At 40.2% G+C, this 22,148-nt stretch overlaps 1 protein-coding gene across 1 annotated transcript in view; it reads right to left on the reverse strand.

Annotated features, from left to right (window-relative positions):
- The window catches only part of SOHLH2 (spermatogenesis and oogenesis specific basic helix-loop-helix 2), a 40,237-nt gene extending 21,940 nt beyond the window's left edge, over positions 1–18,297 (reverse strand). Inside the window, exons 1-4 of the mRNA XM_032611642.1 lie at positions 18,250–18,297; positions 9,100–9,314; positions 1,727–1,788; positions 1,542–1,646 (exon numbers count right to left, since the gene is read on the reverse strand). Coding sequence (XP_032467533.1) covers positions 1,542–1,646; positions 1,727–1,788; positions 9,100–9,314; positions 18,250–18,297 — 430 coding nt within the window. The remainder of the gene's footprint in view (positions 1–1,541; positions 1,647–1,726; positions 1,789–9,099; positions 9,315–18,249) is intronic.
- Positions 18,298–22,148: the final 3,851 nt, after the last annotated feature.

Consider the following 22,148-nt stretch of genomic DNA (forward strand, 5'->3'; position numbering starts at 1 on the left):
ATTATTAAATCACTGGTGGGGATGATGTTAATCACACATATAAACCCTAATCAAAAATAGCTGTCATGTTTCACTCAATACATTTTACAAAGCAGCATTTTTTAAATAAAAAGCAATTTTTATAGATTTCAATCTGTGAAGCACGGAACTACCCAGGTGAGAAAGCAAAATTGAAACACTACATACAAGTTACTCCACAGCATCCTCTTTCAACCAGATTCTACTAACTTTGTGATAGGTGTGCTTACAAATGCATTCAACTGAGTTTGCTTATTATTTACAGGTAAATGTCAGAGACAGAAAATGCGTATGAGTCTTCAGTAAGTAGCTGCATTGTCAAAGCATCTGATGGTTGTGTTGTTTTTTGGTGTGGGGTTTTTTCGGGTTTTTTTGCTTTTTGTTGTTGCTGTTGTTTTTGTTTGTTTGTTTTGCAGCTGCTCATCCTAAGAGCAGAGCTGAGATGACTGGATGAGACATGGTTAGGACCAATAAGAAGGGTGCTAGACAGGTGGTGAGGAGCAGCTGCTCTATTTCCACTGAGAACCAAAATGAGAAGAGGCTGCAAAAGAACTCTGGTACCAGACAGTTACACATTTCATTTCCAGGAAGAACTCTGACACCTGCAGGGGATGGGAGGCCATTGGGATGTTACAAAACAGACTCACTCATCTTGCCTACATACTGAAGAAGGACATTAAAAAAAAAAGGAAGGGTGCACTGATCTTGTATCTTCTGGAGTATGAGCTTATCCATGATAATCCTGAAAGTGTCTTTCAGGTCCATTTTAAGAAAAATACCTCAATTTTACAAGATTTCCTACTAGTAACCTGGGTCTAGAAAAATCATAAGTAGTCATTGACAAACAATGATTCCAGTAGAATTTAATTTCAGAAATTGGAGTCTGTCCTTTTACAAGACAAATTAAAGCAATTTAAGTATCTTAAGTGTTTAGATGCTGGCAATACACATAATACAATACAGGTGAAGAGTTTAGAAATGTGAGGTCTCATTGAAGCACTGACACTAATTATCTGTGTCTAAAAATCTAAAATAGAAAGGATAACCACTCTGTTAACTTAAAGAAGTGAAATAATTTATATGCAAGTGTTTTGCAAAGCACAAAGACTCAAGGTTAATGGCTCTGGCTTTTAGACAATCATACAGCACAAAGCATGAATAATTCCATTCAAATGACTAAGAAGTTAGGCTACCAAAAAAAAAAAAACCACCCCAAAACCAAAAAAGACCTGTGCTTAACCACAACACTGCATTTGTCCCTTGTGCACATTTTAAACCTTTGAGGACAAGCTTTTTCTTCACAGGTATAGAACGCATGTTTCCCTTTATTTTATTCACACTTGTTTTCTTCATACTATGTTTAACAAGGATTACATGTTCATTCCTTATGGTATATAGCATACAGTTAATCCTTAACAAATAAAAGGCATAAGTGGAAAACCAACATAAAAATGTATAAATACAATTTTTGTAGAATCTTAGTTAGAATTTTTCTAACCCTTGGAAACCTGCTTTTCACTCACCAGTATTTGAGAAATATGTTTTCCAGTATTTTATCACAACACTCATTTTTTCCATTGTCAGTGGTTCAGTTAAAGTAATATCAGCTCCGTGACCTGAAAGACAACCTAAGAATCTTTGTATTAAATATTGACCTCATGATTTCTATTTGGGGAAAAAGCAGATAATATATCCAACAGGCACATACCTTTAAAGTTCTCAGGGACTATAAAAACAAAGAGCAAATGTGTATTTTTTTTCTTGCCAGATCTGAAAGGGAAAAAAAAAGTTAAAAATGAAGCAAAATCATCGTTCAAAAAATTGGGATTCAAACATTTAGCTCATTAGGAACGAACTACACTACAGTGACTTTCTTTATTTCATCAGAATTTAAAATGGTGGCATTAATATGGAAGTTTAGTGACAGTACCATCTCAAATCAGTGAGGGAAAAGATGGACTTTTTTTTTTTTTTTTTTTTTTTTACAGTTCATAAAAGAAGAGATTGTGTTTTTATTTCTTGCAGTTGCACGAAGAGGCTTCTGAAGTGTGTGGCTGGGGTGGACAGTACAATTACAGATTATTTGAAAAATACGAGGGAGGGGAACATTCTCCCGAAACTGACGCTTGCTCTGTTTGAAGCTTTATTTATAATAGATGCTTTAGATTCTCTATTTCCTTTTAATGGGTAAGATAATCCAAAATTTGAGTCTTCAGTCAAACATACCCCTGGCTTCTCTGAGCAGGAGTGCAGTCTGTTAATAAGAACAGTTTTTTTATGGTTCATTTCTATGGCAACCACAAATGCCTGGCTCTCCACAACTGGGGAAGGGGTAAGTGAGAGAATAAGTGACTTTTTAAAAATAAACTTTAATTTTAGAATAATTTTGTATCTACAGGAAAAATATGAACATAGTAGAGTTCCCATGTATCCCAAACACAATTTCCCATACTGCTAACATCTTACATTAGTTTGGAATACTTCCAAATATTCCAAGTTAATGAGCCAATATTGATACATTATTATTAAGTTCATTCTTTATTCTGATTTCCTTAGTTTTTCTTAATGTACTTTATTTTTCTATGCCAGGATCCAATCCAGGATCCTACATTACATTCAGTCATTATATCTCCCTGAGGCTACTCTACATTGTGACACTTTTGCTGACTTTGTTTCTGATGATCTTGACAGTTTTGAGAATACTGCTCAGGTATTAGGTAGAATGTAAGACGGACCACTTTTGTTCTTGGCTTTAAATGATCCAAAATCTTATCCAGATTCTTGATCTAACCACCAGTTTCAAGAAATTTAAGGAAAAGAGGAATTTTTTTTTTAAATGCTATGGGGATGAAATCAGAATGTGTTAAGTTTTCTAAAACAAATGACCAGGGCTTCCCTGGTGGCACAGTGGTTAAGAATCCACCTGCCAATGAAGGGGACATGGGTTCGAGCGCTGGTCTGGGAAGATCCCACATGCCACGGCACAACCAAGCCCGTGCGCCACAACTACTGAGCCTGTGCTCTAGAGCCCGTGAGCCACAACTACTGAGCCCATGTGCCACAACTACTGAAGCCCTCACGCCTAGAGCCCGTGCTCTGCAGCATGAGAAGCCACTGCAATGAGAAGCCCACGCACCGCAACGAAGAGTAGCCCCCGCTCGCCGCAACTAGAGGAAGCCCGTGTGCAGCAACAAAGACCCAATACAGACATAAATAAATAAATAAAGTTATTTAAAATATATATATAACTCAGAATATTTACTAAGTTAATTATGTCAAACAAGTATCAATAGGATATTACTAAAATGGGACAAATCACCCAACTGAGCTCTATTCAGGCTTGTGTTCTATGAATTCTGAAAGAGAATTTGGGCTAAAAGAGAAGAGAGGAAAGAACACAGTTTCTATGAGGAAATGAGAAGCTCAGGCAGAAGTACTGCCGTCAAAATAGGCACAAGTAGGAGGGAGGATGGGATCCGACAGGCAGACTCAAGTGGCAGTAAGAAAGGCCCCTTAGCACACAGTGGGGCGTGGACCGTGGAAGTGCATAGGAGAGAATGACGCCTGTGTGTCACAGTGTCCACGGTGTGAACCTTTCCCATTTATTTTGTAAGGGATGAAAAAGCGTGGGGTATAACAGGGGTATGAATAATGGGATGAGGTGGGAAGGACAAACAGACTCAATAGATAGAAACATATTGGGTAGTTCAGTCCAGCTTTTGAAATAAAAAATACTTTGTGGACTCACAAAAACAACAAGTTATCTTAAGTTAAAATATTCTAGAATTTTTTAAAAAACAGATTCTTTGCTTTTGGAAATAATCCTGTGTCTATTTTTTTTTTAAATTGATATTACTGACAGGGAAATAGGTTAGATTTGGATATATGGATTTTTATACCCCGATGACTTTCAAATGTCAAGCTTCACATCAGACAGAGTTGGAATTCCTGGACTTTTGTCATTAGCACAGAATCGATTACCAACCCAAACACTTCCTCTGTCAGTGAAGCCCTAATTGTGCAGGAACCCCAGCAATCAATAGAGTTCCCAGAATCCAACACTCTGGTCCAGAGCTCAGCTTCTCATCCATATTCTGTACAAATTAATAAGCTAACAGAGTGTGCAGTTTCCAGGATCACCAAAAAAGGTCCTCTTTCCAATGAATGAATGTTCCTTAAAACTAAGCAACACCAAAACACAACAAAAATCTCCTTTCTCCACCCCAACTAACACCACTTCTTTCATATACCAAAACTAAGTTGCAGGTTCTGAGGCCTTAGAAGCACCTTCTCAATTGAGGTCTCCAGAGTTTTAAAAATCTGCAGTTTGCTGGGGGGCAATTTATTTATCCTCCTGTTTCACGGCATACACTGTTTAAATGACATGATGGATCCTGAGACTACGCTCCACGTACGAGATTGGATACTGACGTTCTAGTGTCCACTCCTAGCCTATGCCCAGTACTCTCTGGAACTGGAGGCCACCATAAGCTCAAACTGCAGCAGTGGCCATTCCCAGCCTTGTCCCCACCCCTAAGTCTGGTAGCTGGGAAAAAAAATCATGTAAAAGTGTTTTGAACTGAATTGTACACTCTGATGATCAAAGAACCTCAGGAAAGATCTGGCTGGCCGCTGAAATCTGTCATCTAATAGGAGGACCAAAATGTTCTTATAAGTCCCTATGAAGCCGGGAGAAACCTCTAAAGGCACTTCCTTTATAGGCACAGGGACGTCAAAGGACAAAAGCCAGTGTCATTTTTGGGTTGCATCCTTCTTGAGTACGGTTATCCATTATGCAACCTGTGGGCCCAAAGCAGCCAAATTAACTTGGTGTGGTCTATTTGGGACTTGTAACAAATAATATCCTTTATTAATTACTTAATGAATTAAAACAACCATTTTCAGTAAGAAAATTAAGAGTTTTACTGTAAATATGAAAACACTGAGTTCACTTGCTACTAACAGGGCACCTGTGATAAAATGCAGTGAAGTTCTGAGTTGATTCTGGTCAATAGTGAAGGTTGGTGTGCCCAATCTCCACTATGCCTTTTGTCAGGAGACTTTCTGCTGTGACCCTTCTAAGTCAGGTTCACCACATGACATGATGCTAGAAACAATAAACATCTAGAATGTCCCTCAGTTCCTATTTATAGAATAATGTTTTTAGTAAAACTACTTAGATGTTTTGTTGTTATAGTGTTTATGTCAAGTATTCAGGCAATGCAAACTGGCTGATCAGACTTACTGAGTAGCACTGTCAAGTCAAGGATGTTCTGGAATTGGGGACACAGCAGGACAACTTGTTAGACCCTTGTGGCTCACAAGATTGGGTTTTCTTGGTGACGTAATAAGTTAGCTGATCAGACAAGCGAATCGACGTGGGAAAAAATAAAATCAGATTCAAACGTGATTTGCCGACTGAGCAGACGGAACCACATTCTGCGTTCCTTTCCTGTCGCTGCACTGCTCTGAGCTCACGAGAATTACAGGGTTTGAGGAACTGCAGACACAGTTCATGGACCAGAAAATCACAATGGCAAACAGGATCCATGCACTGTGGATGAGTTTGAAACATACTCTAATGTTCTGTACTGGCCTTTGTAAGGTAGTGCCAGGATGCATCTGAATTACCAAGTATCTACGCTTGGAATGTGGTTCAGTTTTGAGAACTGACCTGAAAGAAGGGTCAAATACTCCTGAAATTCTGGAACCAAGCACATGAATCCTGAGACGATCTTAAAATATTTTACCACTGCGTGGTGTCTGAGTTCATCTGGCTCAATAAAAATGTGTTCATGAAATGAAATCAAATCAGGGAGTACTACCAGCAATGTCAACCTATAATTGAGATGTGCCATAATTCTTGAGGATGTCAGGCTATAAGGTACCATTATTTTTACAAATGATTAAAACTGATTAATGATTAGCTCCAAGCTAAAACCACAGTTCTTCTATAAGAGTAAATTTTAAAATCTTTTTAAGGAGCCTGCTTGCATTTTATCCTATAAGAAGCTTAGTATGATAGCTGACACACTATACTTCGTTCTTAGTTTCAATAAAAATCCGCATGTCTTACAGATATACATAGATTTGTGATCATGTGCTCTGATACTGAAAATCAACGTGGACCACTTTTATACTACAGTGAGTTCTTCACTCACTGGCAGGGCATAAAAAGGGACCAGACAGGAGTAAGGTAAATTCTTGTATATTTTCCTGAACCTATCCAGATTTTGAGATATAACAAAACAACAACAAAGCTCTCAGGGGGAAAAAAATCTAAAATACAGCCTTAAAAAGCTAAGCCAAAACTCTTCATATTGGCTTAGTCATTAAATATTAGCCCAAACTCAAAAGATAGAGTGCTGTAGGAAAGATAAAGGTTTAAATGCCTTATAAATAGGGCAAGATGTTCATGAGACTCATCATCCTAAGAAAAACTATAGCCTCAAAATATAAATATGCTCCGTAAGGGTTTAAATAATTCATAAGTCATCAACTCATAACAATTCTGAGGGCAAGAAAGGGAATTTCAGAGACATTTCTAGCCTCTAAGTCCAGTATCAGGAAAGGCAAAGCTTCCACAAAGAAAGCTCTGTCCCTTTTTCAGAGAGGAATGCAAAAGCTAGAACTCATGGTCTGCCCTAGAACAGCATGGTCGCCCACCCACACCTAGAGCAAAGTACTGAATACCTGCTATTAGTCAAGACGTATACCAGATATTGGGACTAGCATAATGAGACCGAAAAAGAAAACCAGGTGTATTCCACGAATTATTCTCTTTTTCTTTTCAAAGAAATGCTTTTACAGCAAAACAACAGAATTACCATATGCCTGTCTGTACATTTATTTCCTTCATCTATCTTTTTCTCTCTGCTAACACATCTTAAGCTATGTTATTCAGACAAAGAAAGCAGCTGTGGGGAGAATCCACAGAGGGGAGTGTCAGACAGAGGTTCTCTCCTCTACCCTCCCAACTGCTAACAACTGTGACTAGACATAAAGCTTGTTCTTAAACAGAACTTTAATCTTATCCTGTTCAAAATGTAGCCTCGATCATGAGCGAACACAAAGCCTTTACCACATTTGGGGAGGCACGGCTGGACTCCTGCTGCTGGAATGGAGAGAGGTCAGCCACAGCAGCTTGTCCACTGCTCCTCCAAAATGATACGCTTAGGTTAAAGTAAGTCTGGCATCTATGGCATGTCCGAATTGTAAGAGGGGCTTCAATACAGAAGCCAAACGATTACAGACTTTTAGAAAGAACATGAAGGGAAGAGTGAAGAGTTCTAGTCTGAGTTTTGTGAAAACAAGCCATGTGGTCTCAGGCAAGTCACTTCAGCCTCAGGTTTCTAATCTGCCAAGTAGGAATGATGAAGCCCGGCCTCACCTCCCTCATAAAGGTGTTGTAAATTTTTTTTAAATATTAATACTATACAAATGAGATATTACTATAAGCCTCCAATCAGAGGTACTCTATCAATAGATTTTTTTGAAAAGGTATATTAATAAAATAGGCATATCTTCAGAAGGAAGATCGTTCACAACAACATGTTTTGGAAGTGAAATCCTCTTTGAGGTCATTTGCCTGGTTTGTCTAGAGTTCATATTCCCAGTAGAAGGCCAAAGAAATGCAGAAGACCAACCGTTCTAAGAAACCCCAGGAGCACTGTCTTTCCGTCTGTCTTTAACAAGTAGCCCAGTGTCTCTGGCTTCTTCCCAGCCCCACCTGTCTGTTCCCCTAACATAATATGCTTGGTCCTTTTTATTCTGGAATCACAATATTTCTCTGAACTTTCTCCTTTGGTCTAGAAAGTCCTCTCCTCTAATTATGAGAAGTCCTTATATATTCCAATAGTATCTACAATTACACTTCATCAAGTATCACAGAAGGGAAACACATTCAATCTCACCTAACCCTGTTTAAAAACATCCTAAGTGGCTCAAAATCCTATGTAAACAGGCATGGAAGAACCAAAATCTTTCACCTCTAGACTCCAGATCTCCAGAGTTGAGTGGGTCAAACAGCAGCATAACTTCTATGGAACTACCGGGTGAAACAAGAATAATGCATGTGGGCTTCCCTGGTGGTGCAGCGGTTAAGAATCCACCTGCCAATGCAGGGGACATGGGTTCGAGCCCTAGTCCGGGAAGATCCCACATGCCACAGAGCAACTAAGCCCGTGTGCCACAACTACTGAGCCTGCGTGCTACAGCCCGTGAGCCACAACTGCTGAGCCCGTGAGCCACAACCACTGAAGCCCATGCGCCTAGAGCCTGTGCTCTGCAACGAGAAGCCCCTGCTCACTGCAATTACAGAAAGCTTGTGCATAGCAACAAAGACCCAATGCAGCCAAAAATAAATAAAATTAAATTTAAAGAAAAGAAAAGAATAATGGACATGGTATTGACCTGGACTCAGCAGATCCAGAGAGCTTCATGGCTCTTTCACATTAGGACATCTCTTGAAAGAGACACCTTCAGCCCAGAGCTATCATGACCCAGAGATACAAGTGCTCACCTGCTTTAGTGTCTACTATAAGAATTAATGAACTCTGAAACAATATGCCATGTTAATGACATAGTTATTAAAAAAGAATACCTACTGAATTATGGGAAGCATTATATTCCAAATAAATTTCTATGACCAATTAATTCTTATATCCTCACCCACACCTATTACTTTTAAGTTAAAATGTTAATTCTTATAATAGTAGGTCAAACTGGCAGGAAGAACAAAAACATATATAGAGATTCTGCCCTTGAAAATATCCATCATCTTAAAAATTAAAGTAGAATTGTATCATCTTTTAAGAATTTTTATAGAAGCAGGTTTTAATAAAAACTATTCTAGGGACTTCCCTAGCGGTCCAGCGGTTAAGACTTCGCCTTCCAATGCAGAAGGTGCAGGTTCAATCCCTGGTTGGGGAGCTAAGGTCCCCCATGCCTCATGGCCAAAAAACCAAAACATAAAACAGAAACAATATTGTAACAAAGACTTAAAAATGATCCGCATCAAAAAAAAATCTTTAAAAATAAAAACTATTCTAAAGATAATAGAGTCAAGATTTTGGAGTTTACCTAATTAATCTGACAGCTTCCAGCTCCTCGGCAGTTGGTAAAGAAGTCAACTTCAGAAAAACCATGTTGAACGTGCAATCATCCACAAGTGCTGCTGCCATCTTCACATCACTAATGATGACGGTGACTTTTGCTAAATCTGAAAAGAATTTCTGTACAATATCAGCCAGGTACTGAACAGTGACATCGCCAATTAATAAGAGGTCTATTTTTGCCTGAAAGAGAAGGAAAAAAGCAGAAGCATCACACAATTAATGTCTGGGCATAGAGAACATGCCGTCATGTATGAGAAGATAAATAAAGGTTACAAATAGCCAATGACTGACTACTCAGCTATACTGAAGTGTCAACTATAAGCATACCTCAAGGGCAGAAACTATTCATTTCATGTCCTTAGAACCTAGGGTAGTGAATGGATCTGAAAGTCATGTTATTTTTTAAAGTTCTGCCTACAAATACTATTCTACTGTGGTTTTCCTACAAGTTTCCATGTGGTTCCCTCCTTGTTATTTTTCAGTTTGGTTCTTAGATATTTTCCCGCAATGTCTCTTCCCACAGAATTTTATCAACGGCTTGTCAGGTTCCATAAGAAACCCTGTTAAAATTCTGATGACAGTTGCATTTATTTTAAAGATTAATTAGGGAATATCATTATGTATTACATCTCCCTATTTAGGAACTATGACTCAGAGAAATCAGATCTTATCTCCTTCAGTTTTATAGTTACTTGCATATAGATTTTGCAAGTGTCTTCACACATTGATTCCTAGATTTTTCAAGATTTCAGAGTCACTGTGAAGGGGATATAGTTCCTCACTATATTTTCTGATTGATTATAGCTGACATAGAGATGTACTGATTTCTGTATAAGGAATTTGTTCAAAGTACTTTTTGGTACTCTCCATTTAGTTCCAGTACTTTTTAGTTGATTCTTCTGAGTTTCCTAGATAGGTAATCATATGGTTTTCAAAAATGACATTTTTGTCCCCGTCTCCAGAATTTATTTATGCCTTTTACTTATTAACCTTAAAGCACTGGCTAGGACATTCAAAACAATGGTAAATTGCAGGAGTGAAGTGGGTATTCTTGCCTTGTTCCTGACTTTAGTGGGAATATTTCAAATGTTTTTACTACTACATGATACTGAAAGTCAATACCCTTTATCAAGTTAAAGAAGTTTCTTTCTATTTGGAAGCTAAGAATTTTAAATCTGAAATGGGTGTTAAAATTTACCAAATGCTTTTTCTGTATCAACATGATCACATTTTTTTTTCTCCTTTCATAGGTTAGGTAGTGAATTACATTAATAGATTTCCTAATGTCAAGCCATCATTGCATTACTGGGATAAACCCATACTTATTGCAAATAGATTCAGTTCATTCATATTATTTTAGATTTTTGCATCTATATTCATAAGTAAAACTGGATAAAATTTTGTTTTATTGTACTGACTTATCTGGTTTGGGTGTCAAGGTTACGCCAGCCTTGAAGCAATAGAAAGCTTCAAAATTATTCTACGGTCTTGAATATTTTATAAAACATATGAATTATTGGCTTCTTGAAGTTTAGGTAAAACTTGTCTGTGAAATCTGAGCCTGAAGTCATTTATAAAGGTAGGTTTTAGACTAACTTTTACAGTTCCTTAATGCTTACTAGTAAAATAAGTGTTCTGCCTTTAAGTGAATTTTATTCATATATATTTTTTTTTTTTTTTTTTTTTTTTTTTTTTTTTTTTTTTTGCAGTATGCAGGCCTCTCACTGTTGTGGCCTCTCCCGTTGCGGAGCACAGGCTCCGGACGCGCAGGCTCAGCGGCCATGGCCCACGGGCCCAGCCGCTCCGCGGCATGTGGGATCTTCCCGGACCGGGGCACGAACCCGTGTCCCCTGCATCGGCAGGCGGACTCAACCACTGCGCCACCAGGGAAGCCCTATTCATATATTTTTAAAAATCCATTTCATTTCTTTTCAAATGTATTAATTTTTAAATTTATACAACATTTATTACTTGCATTGAGTTCATCTTGCTTGCTTTCCAACTACAGATTAAATTTATTTATTTTATTTATTTATTTTTGGCTACGTTGGGTCTTTGTTGCTGCGTGCAGGCTTTCTCTAGTTGCGGTGAGCGGGGTCTACTCTTTGTTGCCGTTCACGCGCTTCTCATTGCGGTGGCTTCTCTTGTTGCGGAGCACAGGCTCTAGGCACGTGGGCTTCAGTAGTTGTGGCCTGCAGGCTCTAGAGCGCAGGCTCAGTAGTTGTGGCGCACGGGCTTAGCTGCTCCGCGGCATGTGGGATCTTCCTGGACCAGGGCTCGAACCCATGTCCCCTGCATTGGCAGGCAGATTCTTAACCACTGTGCCACCAGGGAAGCCCCAACTAGAGATTAATATATAATTAAATTTTTTTCTATCTTCTTTTTCTGGTAATGCTTTATTAGAGACTGTAGAACTATGTGGTCCAATATGTGGTGATTTAAATTTATATTCATTACAATTAAAGTCTGAAATCAGTTCAGTCTCACCAGCCACATTTCAAGTGCTCAGTATCCACATATGGCAAGTGACTACCATTTCTGCATAATTATAGAAGAGTTTCATCATTGCAGAAAGTTCTATTGAATGATGCTGTCATCCAATTGGCACTTTGTTGTACCCTATAAATTCTGATATATTGTGGTCATGTTCATTCATTGCTAGTTTATATAATTTCAGTTTATATTCCCATATTAACCTAAGAGTTATATTAAACTCCTATATAAAGATGTTAATTTTCAAGTGGATAGTGTTTTGGTTTTTAAAATTTTTTTGGGCTATTGACTCATTTCTTATTTCAGTGCATTGTCAACAGTGGATGCACACTATATGACTTCTACTTTTTAGAACTGGTTGATATTTTCTCTGTGACTTAATACACAATTTTTAATGTTCCATGGATACTTGAAAACAATGTGTACTTTCTGTTAGGCATACAGCCTCTACATAGCTTTCAGACTGAACTTGCTCGTTGCTTTCTTATTTTAGGTCTACTTGATCTTTCATTTTAAGAGGTAGATATATAAAACCTGCCCTCTCTAATTACGCTTTGTCAATTTATCAATTTCTCTAACTATAGACTCTATAAATAAACTATGGATTAGGTACAAAAAGGTTCATAACAATTTTATATATTCATATAAATATATAATAATACTTAATATATACTATATAATGATCTACAATGTTTATGTGGTATGTATTAACATATAAATATCATATAATTATAGAGAAAAACTATATATAAAATATATCTTTGTCCTTTTTAATGCTTTTCACCTGAAATTTTATTTTTTTCTGATATACAGCACTTAGTTTTTTATACCTTTATTTTGAGGCTTTCTGTATCATTTTGATTTTGTATGAATTTTTAAAATAAAATATATTTGAATTTTTTAGGTTTCTTCCAATCTGAGATTTCAGTTTTTAATATAAGTAATTAATAAGTTTTTAATAAGTTATTACTTACATTAATGACATTAGCTAATGAACATTAAGTTAATCAATGTAATGTAATTAATTGTGAAACATTCATAACTTAACATGAAATGGTCTTATTCCCTTCGTTATTTCAAGTTTCCCATTTACCGTAATTCAGTTTCTTCTTTCCCACGCTTCCTGTTAGGCTGATCAAATTGTCCTTTTTCCCTCCTGCTGCTCCTACAATACTTTGGGAGTTAAACTCCTTATTTATGTTCTTTAAGTGGCATTAGGGCTCACAATTCAGTGCTAGCTTTATAGTCAAAATACTCCTACAAGTCAAAATCTGTTTGTCTCTGACCTTTGAAGATACTGGGCCATTTTCTTCTCACAACCAGAGCTGGTGATGAAAAGAAAAAGCTGCCTTATTTTTCTTTTAGTGCTTTTCTCTTATGCTGTAGATTCTGATCATTTCCTAGGATGTGTCTGGGGATGGACCTTACTCAGCCCACTTGGCATTCAGTGGATCTTTGGCTCTGGAAATTTCCTTCTATTATTTCTTTGATTATTTCCTCCTCTGTTGCCTTTGTCTATCCTTGGAAAGGATATCTTTAGGATGCGGGACATCCTAAATTAATCCTTCAAGTCTCAACTTCTGCAAGACTTTCTTAAGTTTATTGTTCATATCACCAGCTCAGCCTTTAGTCCTTCTAAAGACTTTTACAATTTCAGTTAATTTAACATGAATTGCTCATTTCTAAGACTTTTTTCTCTCTTTTGATAATTTATCATAACTGCTATTTTTAGGACATGATATCCCCTGTGAACATACAAATTAGAAATTTTAAGTTTTTTCTATCCCCTTTATAATCTGCCTCTGGAATAGTTGTCTGGTGATCCTTGGTTATCCGAACATAAATATGACTCAAGGACTCAGCTGACATGTATGAGCAGTTGCCCCTGCAGTTGGGGTGGTCTGCTTCCCCAGTCACTGTTTCTTCTAAACTGTGGGTTTGGTGTGAATGGTAGGGATGATGGAAGAAAGGCTGGAGAGCAAAGTGGCTGGGATCAGCTATTTGTCAAAATATAGGCAGGCTTTACGCTGAAAACCAGTCACTTTGGTTTATTTCCCTCCTGGGCAGAGCTGCCTTTCCTTTCACCCTTGTCAGTTGTAGAGGTCTGGAAACTACCAATACCAGGAGCCCGTGTCCCACGTAGAGTTCATTTTCTTTAGAAAGAGCAGTGCCTGGGTTTGATTCTCTGGTTAAAAGTCCCATCGCTCTGGCTGTAGTAGGAGTGAAGGGGGAGAGCCCAGGGGTGAAGAAATCCAGGGCCCCAGCTGGCCCAGGGGTTCTGCCCACAGCTAATTCTTTACTAGGGAAGCACCCTCAGGCCCATTTCATCTTTGCTTCTGCTAACATTCTGCCTGCACTATCACTAGAATTGTTTTACTGGGGCATTTCTTCTCTATGTCTTTTATGCTGTGTTGTTTTTCTTTTTTTTTTCCCCACTTTTGTTTTGGTAGCAATTTGATCCCATCTGCTTTCTAAATTTCAAGCTTTCCTGTGGATTTTTTTTTTTTTAATGTTCAGAGAGAGCTACTTTGTTCAAACCAAGATCCCATTAAGGACTATGAGTGGCACATGATTGCTATGTCTCCTGGGACTTTTAATTTAGAATGCCCCTCACTTGTTTTTTCTTTTCAATGATATTTACTTGCTGAAGGTACAGGCACACTGTTAAGTATCTCCTGCCAGGGAGACTGGGGTGGCTGGAACGTTGACAGGTGTGCTTAATTCATCATTGCCAGCCAATCCTTCTCACCCACCCAACCCTATTTTAAACAGAACAAAAATTCAAACTCCTTAGCATGGCCTTTCATAGCCTAACATCAACCCATGTCACCAGCCTCCTGTCCTTCTACATTCTAAGAAGACAGCATAACACCTTCAAATGACCTTTGAAATTTGGAATTTCTGCAGTAGAGAGTATCAGGAACCTTCTAGAGTGTTTCCTTTTCATTTTATAAACTTTCCTCATTCCCAGTGGTACTTGGAGCAAGGCGGGACTCTAAACCGCTGTGACGCTTTTGAGTGAAGAGTGTTTGTGAATCTCTGCTACGGCACAGGATTTCTTCTAGACAATTACAACTGCCTTTGAAGCAAATGCCAAGCATTGAAACAGTCATTAACGAGTGGTCATAAAAGGAGTGATTATCTTTTTGTTTGTTTGTTTTGTTTTTTTGCGGTATGCGGCCCTCACTGTTCCGGCCTCTCCCGTTGTGGAGCACAGGCTCGGGACGCGCAGGCTCAGTGGCCATGGCTCATGGGCCCAGCCACGCCGCCGCATGTGGGATCTTCCCGGACCGGGGCACGAACCCGTGTCCCCTGCATCGGCAGGCGGACTCTCAACCACTGCGCCACCAGGGAAGCCCCATCTTTTTGTTTTTTAATTAACCAGGTTAACTGAAGCAACCTATGAATGTCAAAAATAACCTCCTTCTACAGATGGGGTGACCATTTAATTTACCTTACAAACTGAGACACTTGAGAAAGGAGGTGCTATTAATAATTACACTAAAAAAAAAACCCATATAAACCAGGATATCCCGGGCTGTGAATCACTTGTAAACCTTTCTATTAGAAAAGTTTATTTTTTTTCCTTTAGAACCTCCTGCCACTTTTATGCATCTGCATAAATACGTGTGATGTCTATGTAGTCTTGCCATAGATATTTATTAAGCCCCTACAACAGGGCAGATGCTGTGCTGGGAATTCAAGGTGAACAGACAAGCTCTCTGCCCTCATGGGGCTTACATTCCAGGAGTCTTTTTTTTTTTTTTTTTTTCCTGCTGATAAGAAAGTATGGCTTTCAGTCCTTGGAACACAGGGAAAACAGTGGATGAGCCCCAGTTCTACCAAAGCTATTACTGATCCTTTTTTTAACAGTTTGATGCAGTGGGAAGAGGGCAAAGGCTTTCGACGTATGCAGAACGGCGTCTGCTACCTGTTCAGCGACTAACCAGCAGCTGAGTAAGATACTTATGTGATCCTCATCGGGGCGGGGGGCGGGCAATAATACTTACATCACAAGACTGTTATAAGGAGTAATGTTTGTACAATGCCCTGTAGGTGGTAGTTATTGCCATGTGTTCTCAGGTAATACCAAACCCGAGTACAAAACCCATCAAATCAACCTGATGGGGAAGGGGAGATGGAGAGATAGAAATAAAAGGAAAATGTATCTATGTCAGGCAGTGAAAACAGCCCTAAAAATCAAACTGCTCTCTGCCTTACCTGAGCCACAGGGCTCGGGACACAGGGCCACCTGAGAAGCAAAGGTAAGTTTTGAACAACAGGCATCAGCTGCTAACTTGAGCCCTTTCCTGGATAGCACCTAGTGCTCCTGACCACATTCCCCTCAGAAGCCCAGTTCCCAAATTCTCCAGAATCGCTCAGCTAGTCTTGTGGAGAAAAGTCTAGAGCAAGCTTTGAAGGGCAGAACCAGGGTACCGGGGAGAAACTGAGGAGAGAGGGAAAGAGATCCGGAAAGGGATGAGAAAGCCAAGTATCACTCACCGGTCCTTCTGTGCTGGAATCAAAGGTTTTGCAATGCCTGGCAGCAGGACACAGAGGGGCAGGAAATAAAGCAGCTCTGCAAAGAACTGATTTGCTCTCCTGCCCAAGGCTTCCTCCCCTGACCCACAAAATCATCACACTAGGAATGTTCCTAATCAGACAAATCAGAACACTACCCTAGTCCACTATCCCCAAGTAATTCAAATTAACTGAATAGCTTCTAATCAACTTCAATTTGAATATTTATATAGTTAAAAATATCTTGTTGATGGTGTAATATGAGCACAGGTGATGAGAAGGATCCACAGATAAGAATAAAAGGAAAATGAATAAAAGGTTCTAGTACATTAGGCTCTGGAAAACTGCTTTTAGTACCTCTAAGATTTTCACCTGTGAGACCACGATTTGAACCAATGCTAGGCCTCCTTTGGTGGAACTTTTTTCCTATTTGAATTGCTTACTGCACTCTTTTAACAAAAGCAATACATATTCATTGTGGAAGGTTGGAAAATTCAAAACAGTCTAAAGAGAAAATAAAAAGCATCGAAGTCCAGCACTCAGGGATAAACACTACTACACCTTGCTGCAGATCTGTGAAGTGTGGGCAGTTTTTACCAGACGACATCATTATCACCAGTGCTCTTCATCCACTCTGATTTCTGAGATCGGGGGAAGAGGCAGGGCACTCCAGTCTCTGCCATTTTTAAAACACTGGATTTCCATTTGCAATCTGTGGAAGGCTAAACCCTTAATTAGTAACAGCAGGTGCTGAAGTGCTTAAAGCAAATCACTCCTACATTTTAGTGAGCTGTTATTTATGCCACTCTTATCACTGGGAGCAGCACTGACAACTAGCAGCAGCTGCAGGGCTGATGCCCTCACGGGGCAATTGTTGGCCTCCAGTTTCCCCAGGAGTCAAGGGATTTAAGCAGCTCTATCTGGAGAAACTGAGTGAGCTTCTCTCCCAGTGCAAACAAAAGGTTCAGTTGGGGCTTCAGACTCTTAAGGGTGGGAAGCCACAGTTATTTATGTACTACTCGATAATATTTTATTCAGAGTTCCATTTTGTGCAGCTTTGCCTAATCCTGCACCCCCAAAATACTCTGAGTTTAAATAGGTGCCTCCATTTTTAAATAATTAAGAAAAACCTCTTAAACTCGGTCCACTCCAAGTGGTAGTGATTCGGTTCAGAACGCTTGTTCTTAAGGAGTGAGGAGATTTAAGTATGCAGAACATTCTCAGGGGTAACAAAACTTAAGCAGCGCTAAAGGTTTCCCTCTCACATTTATCGAGACGTGAAATACTCAGAAGAAAGCCAACACCAGGTCACCTTGCTTTCTGGGGTCGGTGGGGTTTTGTTTACGCTTCCTTCCTAGTGGGCTGCTTTCATTTTTATCGAAAACAGTCACCAATAAGGTGCGTCCAAAAGAGGCCAGGGGGCCTCTTGACTTCCGGGGAGGGTGGGCCGATGTGTGAAGAGGGCAGACGTGTTTTCCCGCCAACAGCACCGTCTCTACACACGTCTGCCTGTTTGAGGGTCAGCGCGGAGAGGGCAGTACAAGGACACGCTGGACGCCACGGCAGTGAGCACAGCGAAAAAAGGCACCTAGAGCTGTGCAGACAAGAGAGCTGAAGATCAACTTTTCCATATTCAATATGTTGAATAAACTTTCCTACACTCAAACTGAAAAGTGTGAAATCAACTTTCCTATATTCAGGCTGAAACCAAAGTTGTCACTCCCGTTTTTATCCGGCCACCAGCCCGAATATCTACCCTACGACGTCTTGCTCCCGCGCCGCCCCACCAACGGTCTGGGACCGGAAGATGGATTTGGGTTGGCGAGAGTCAAGAGCTCGAGGGAGTGACTCTGTGACACAGTCCAGTCGTCCTCCCTCTTCAGGCCTCCGCTCCGTCCTCGAGGTGGGCAGGCGCCCGCCGTAGGGCCCCAGGAGCGAGCCGGCGGCCGGGACTGGCTCGCGCCCCGCAGTGGCCCCCGGGCCGTCCCCAGACGTACTGGCCTGCGCCCGGCGTGGCTGTGCCGCCCGACTGGGTCGCCGCGCCGACCCGCGCGCCGTTTTAAACGCAGCTGCCTCCCCTTCTTCCTCCTCCGCCTCTTACCTGCTCAGGGGTTTGGCCGAGCTCCGTGCGAATAATTGAGTCCGCCATGGCCCGTTGCCCACGTGCGGGTCCCGAGGCAGCCTCGCCACGGGAGGAGCTCGCAGCCAGTCCGTCGCGTCCGCCGCCCGCCGCGCGCCAATGGCTTCGTGCCCGCAGCTGGGGGGCGCCCGCCCCCGGCCCGCCCTTAAAGTGGCCCTGCAGCCAGCCGCTGCTTCGAGGGTCCCGGCTTCCGGGGGTGGGCATACCCGGGGGGATGGGGATGGACGGCCCCAAGGTGCCCTGCAAGTCCTAAGGAGACCCTGTCACTGGTGCGCTGCCCACCCACAGTTCCATTCCACGTGACCCCGGGACATCACACAGCTCAGGCCCCGGGTGGAACTGTCACTCCCCGCCTTGGGGCGGGTGGCGGGGCGCAAGGGCTTGTCTAAAAGTCTTCAGAGTGTCTTATGGGAACGCTTTCAAGTTTAAGTATTAGGAATTAGCAAACTGGATTTTTTTTCTTTTTCCAAGACAAACATATGAGAGGACAGGGAAGGTTGAGGACTGTTATGGTGCTTTCTTTCCAAACTACTAAGAAGCTAAAAATTTTAGAAGCATTTCATGTTGTCCTGTGAGTCAACAAATATTGTCCTCATTTTCTCAAGTGAGAAATCTCCAAGTGGCGGCTGCTATGTAATCCGCTTTGTTCGGCCTTGCTAGACATTATTCTTGAGATCCACGAAGTGCCAGGACCTGTAGGGGATCCTTCCTCTTGTCTTTACTACTGCTCCCATTGCTAAAAGTCGGTGGGGGTGAGGGGGTGACGGTATCTTACCGTGTTTGTCACTCTGGATTTGCCTAGACTCTTGACCTTACTTGAACATGTAATATGCACATGCTCTACTTGAACCACCATCTCTGATCTCTGGGCAAGCCTCCTGTTTCCTGAGCAGGCAGCGGTGTGTTCTGATTTAGATCATGACAGCATGCAAAAATATAGTGGTTGTCTACGATTTTCATGGGAAGAAAAGCGCAGATAAATTTCTGATGGGATCATTCTGCACTATTTTTGGAAGTAAATGTACACATTTTAATAGATACGAATTTTGGTTCTTGATTGCTTTTCCACCTAATCAGGAACTGAGAGTGTCTAGCTAAACATCTGTGAAGCAGTTAGTTTGCCCAACAATATCAGCAGAGGTGAAATCATGCCCAGGCATTGGGGTAGGGGTGAATTGAGGCAGCTTTGAGCACTACCCCCAGTCTGGTAATCAGTTTTGCCTTGACCTAAAGGTCTAGATTAGCAAGTCTGATGCTAAAAGTGACAAAGACATTGTGGAAACTGACACAGACACATTGCTTTTAAATTTGAGTGGATGATGCCCCTAAGCTTATGTGAGAGGAAGTAATCATTCCTGTGTTGGAGGAAGCAAAAAGATAATAGAGCTCTTCAGTATCAAGAATATAAGATCCATGCTCCATAAGAACCAGATTAGATATTTAAATAGTTTTCAATCTCTTAAAAGAAAGAAAAAGAAGCTTACTTTGTAAATGAGCAGGCATCTACTCTCATTGGGGGTGATTTTTGTCTCCCAAGGGACATTTTTTCATTGTCACAACAGGCATCTAGTGGGTAGAGGCCAAGGATGCTGCTAAACATCACACAATGCACAGGACAGCCTCCCAGAACAGAGAATTAATTATCTGGCCCCAAATGTCATTAGCACTGAGGTTGAGAGGCTCTACTATAAACCTTCTGAATTACAGCATAGAATTATAAACCATTTAATTTCTTTATCACATTTAACATTCTTGAATCATACTCATTTTTATTATTGGAGACAAATGGGTAGATGGACTCTTTCTGTGGTTCCCTAGAGTAACAATATGCTACTTATATTCTTGATGGAAAACTGAATACCAAGAATCATAAAATATAACAAGAATAATTCTACATAGAGAAATATATTTAAAAATTTGCATTCAAAATTAACAATTCAAACTGCCTCTTAGAAAATGGTTTTCCAATCACTTAAAACTATTAGCATTCATAGCATACGCATTACATTATTTCCCCAAAAAACTAAATTATAATTGTATATTTTTCACAATATGCAAATTACAATTAGATTTGTAAGTAATACAGTACACATAGTCTCTTCAGATGAACTCATGAAGAACCTATGCTTAAAATGTTTGGAAATTTTCCATCCAGCTATTTTATAGGAACTGTTCTATATAAGCTATGTTCAGTATTGTTGTTTACCTGGCTTGTTCTCAGAATCACAGAAATTTAGAACTCAATAAGAACCTAGAGATTACCTAATTGTCCTTTCCTTTCAAAGATGCTGAGGCCCAAATAATGTTCTCATAAGTAGGTAGGACTGTAACTACGGATGTTGAAAGCCAGAGAATTAACTAATTTCAATCATTTTTACTAATAATTTCTTACATTTACTAATGTACTGAACTCACTTTTAAAATGCATATACTTTCAAACACTATGCTTGCAATATTTTTGGAGTATTAAATCCAAGAGTCTACCATAACTTGACTAACCATTAAGTTCCATTATACAATTATTAACAGAGATATTTTCATAATGTTAACTGAGGAAGGTGATTTTTGCTTCCACTTTTGCCATCGTCCCCCATCTCCTTTCAGGCAGTTCATCATAGAATAACCAGAATAATCTTTTAAAATATGTCAGAATATTAACTCCCTTTCTCAAAACCCTCCTGTCAGAAAAAAATCTAAATTATTTTCTATGTCTAACAAGGCTTTATACCATCTGACTTCACCAACTTTACCTCTCGCCATTGTTATGACCTCTCATCACACTGCCTTCTTCTTCCTAAAATACCAGGTAAGTACAAAGCTAGAATACTTTGTGCTTGTTCTCCCTTCTGCTTGGAATGCTCTTCCCCAGATTTCTCCATTTCACGTATATTTGTTATGTCACTTCCTTGGATACTCCTATCAGAATCTAACCCCTCACTCTCTTTTTCTTTACATCATTTTTCTAATGTCATACAGCATATGTATTTGTTTTTATTTGTCTTTCTCCCCTCTCTAGAAGAGAAAATTTGTCTGTATTATCCACCTTGGCCTAGAAAAGTGCCTGGCTTCGTAGCAGGCACTAAAGTATTTGAATGAATGAATGAAAGTCATTTCAGTAGCTGATTGGTGTATGCAGATTTGGGATTCTGGTCTTTCTGCCTCCAAGTCTACATTCTGTCCTTTATTTCATAATGCCACTCATTTCATCATGGAAAGAAAAAGAGAAGGTCTGGAGGAAAGGAAAAAATATTGCAGGCTCCAAAATGACAAGCTTGGTATCTCAGAGTTGGAATAGTGTCCATTATGTTGAGGGGGGGGCACGGGAAAGATGGAAAGGTCGGTTTTAATCTCATCCCTTCCCCATTTAACGTGTGCAAGGCTCCTCTGCTTATCAAATTAAGTTCTCATTCCTCAGTGTGGCAGTAGGGCCCACATTATCTTGCCCTTATCTGGCTTTCTAGGTTCAGCTTTTAATCAAGTCAACTAGATTGAACTAGATCAAGTCAACAAGATTCCCGGATAGTGTCCTGGCATTCTCCCCAGTGTAAGATCCCCCCAAACAGACAGAGTAACCTCTTTCTTGAGACTATAGTGCTGAAGGGATGAATCACCTGAAGCCTGGAGAAGCCCTGAACTACCTTCAAAGGATAAGACAGCATTGGCCAGCTACCCCCTGTGAGCACAGTTCACTAATTTGGGAACTGCCCCAGATATTTCCTCTGATCCTCCCCAGCTGCTAACTCATTTATCCCTTGGTCTTCTTTGGTTCCGATTTCAACCTAAAAACGTTCCCTGTTATCCCTGTATCAAAGAGGCTAGGACCCCTCCTGTTCACATGCCTCCTTTCTGACTCTGGGTCA

This window comes from Phocoena sinus, chromosome 18 (genome assembly GCF_008692025.1).
Source record: "Phocoena sinus isolate mPhoSin1 chromosome 18, mPhoSin1.pri, whole genome shotgun sequence".
In the NCBI taxonomy this organism is placed as follows: domain Eukaryota; kingdom Metazoa; phylum Chordata; class Mammalia; order Artiodactyla; family Phocoenidae; genus Phocoena; species Phocoena sinus.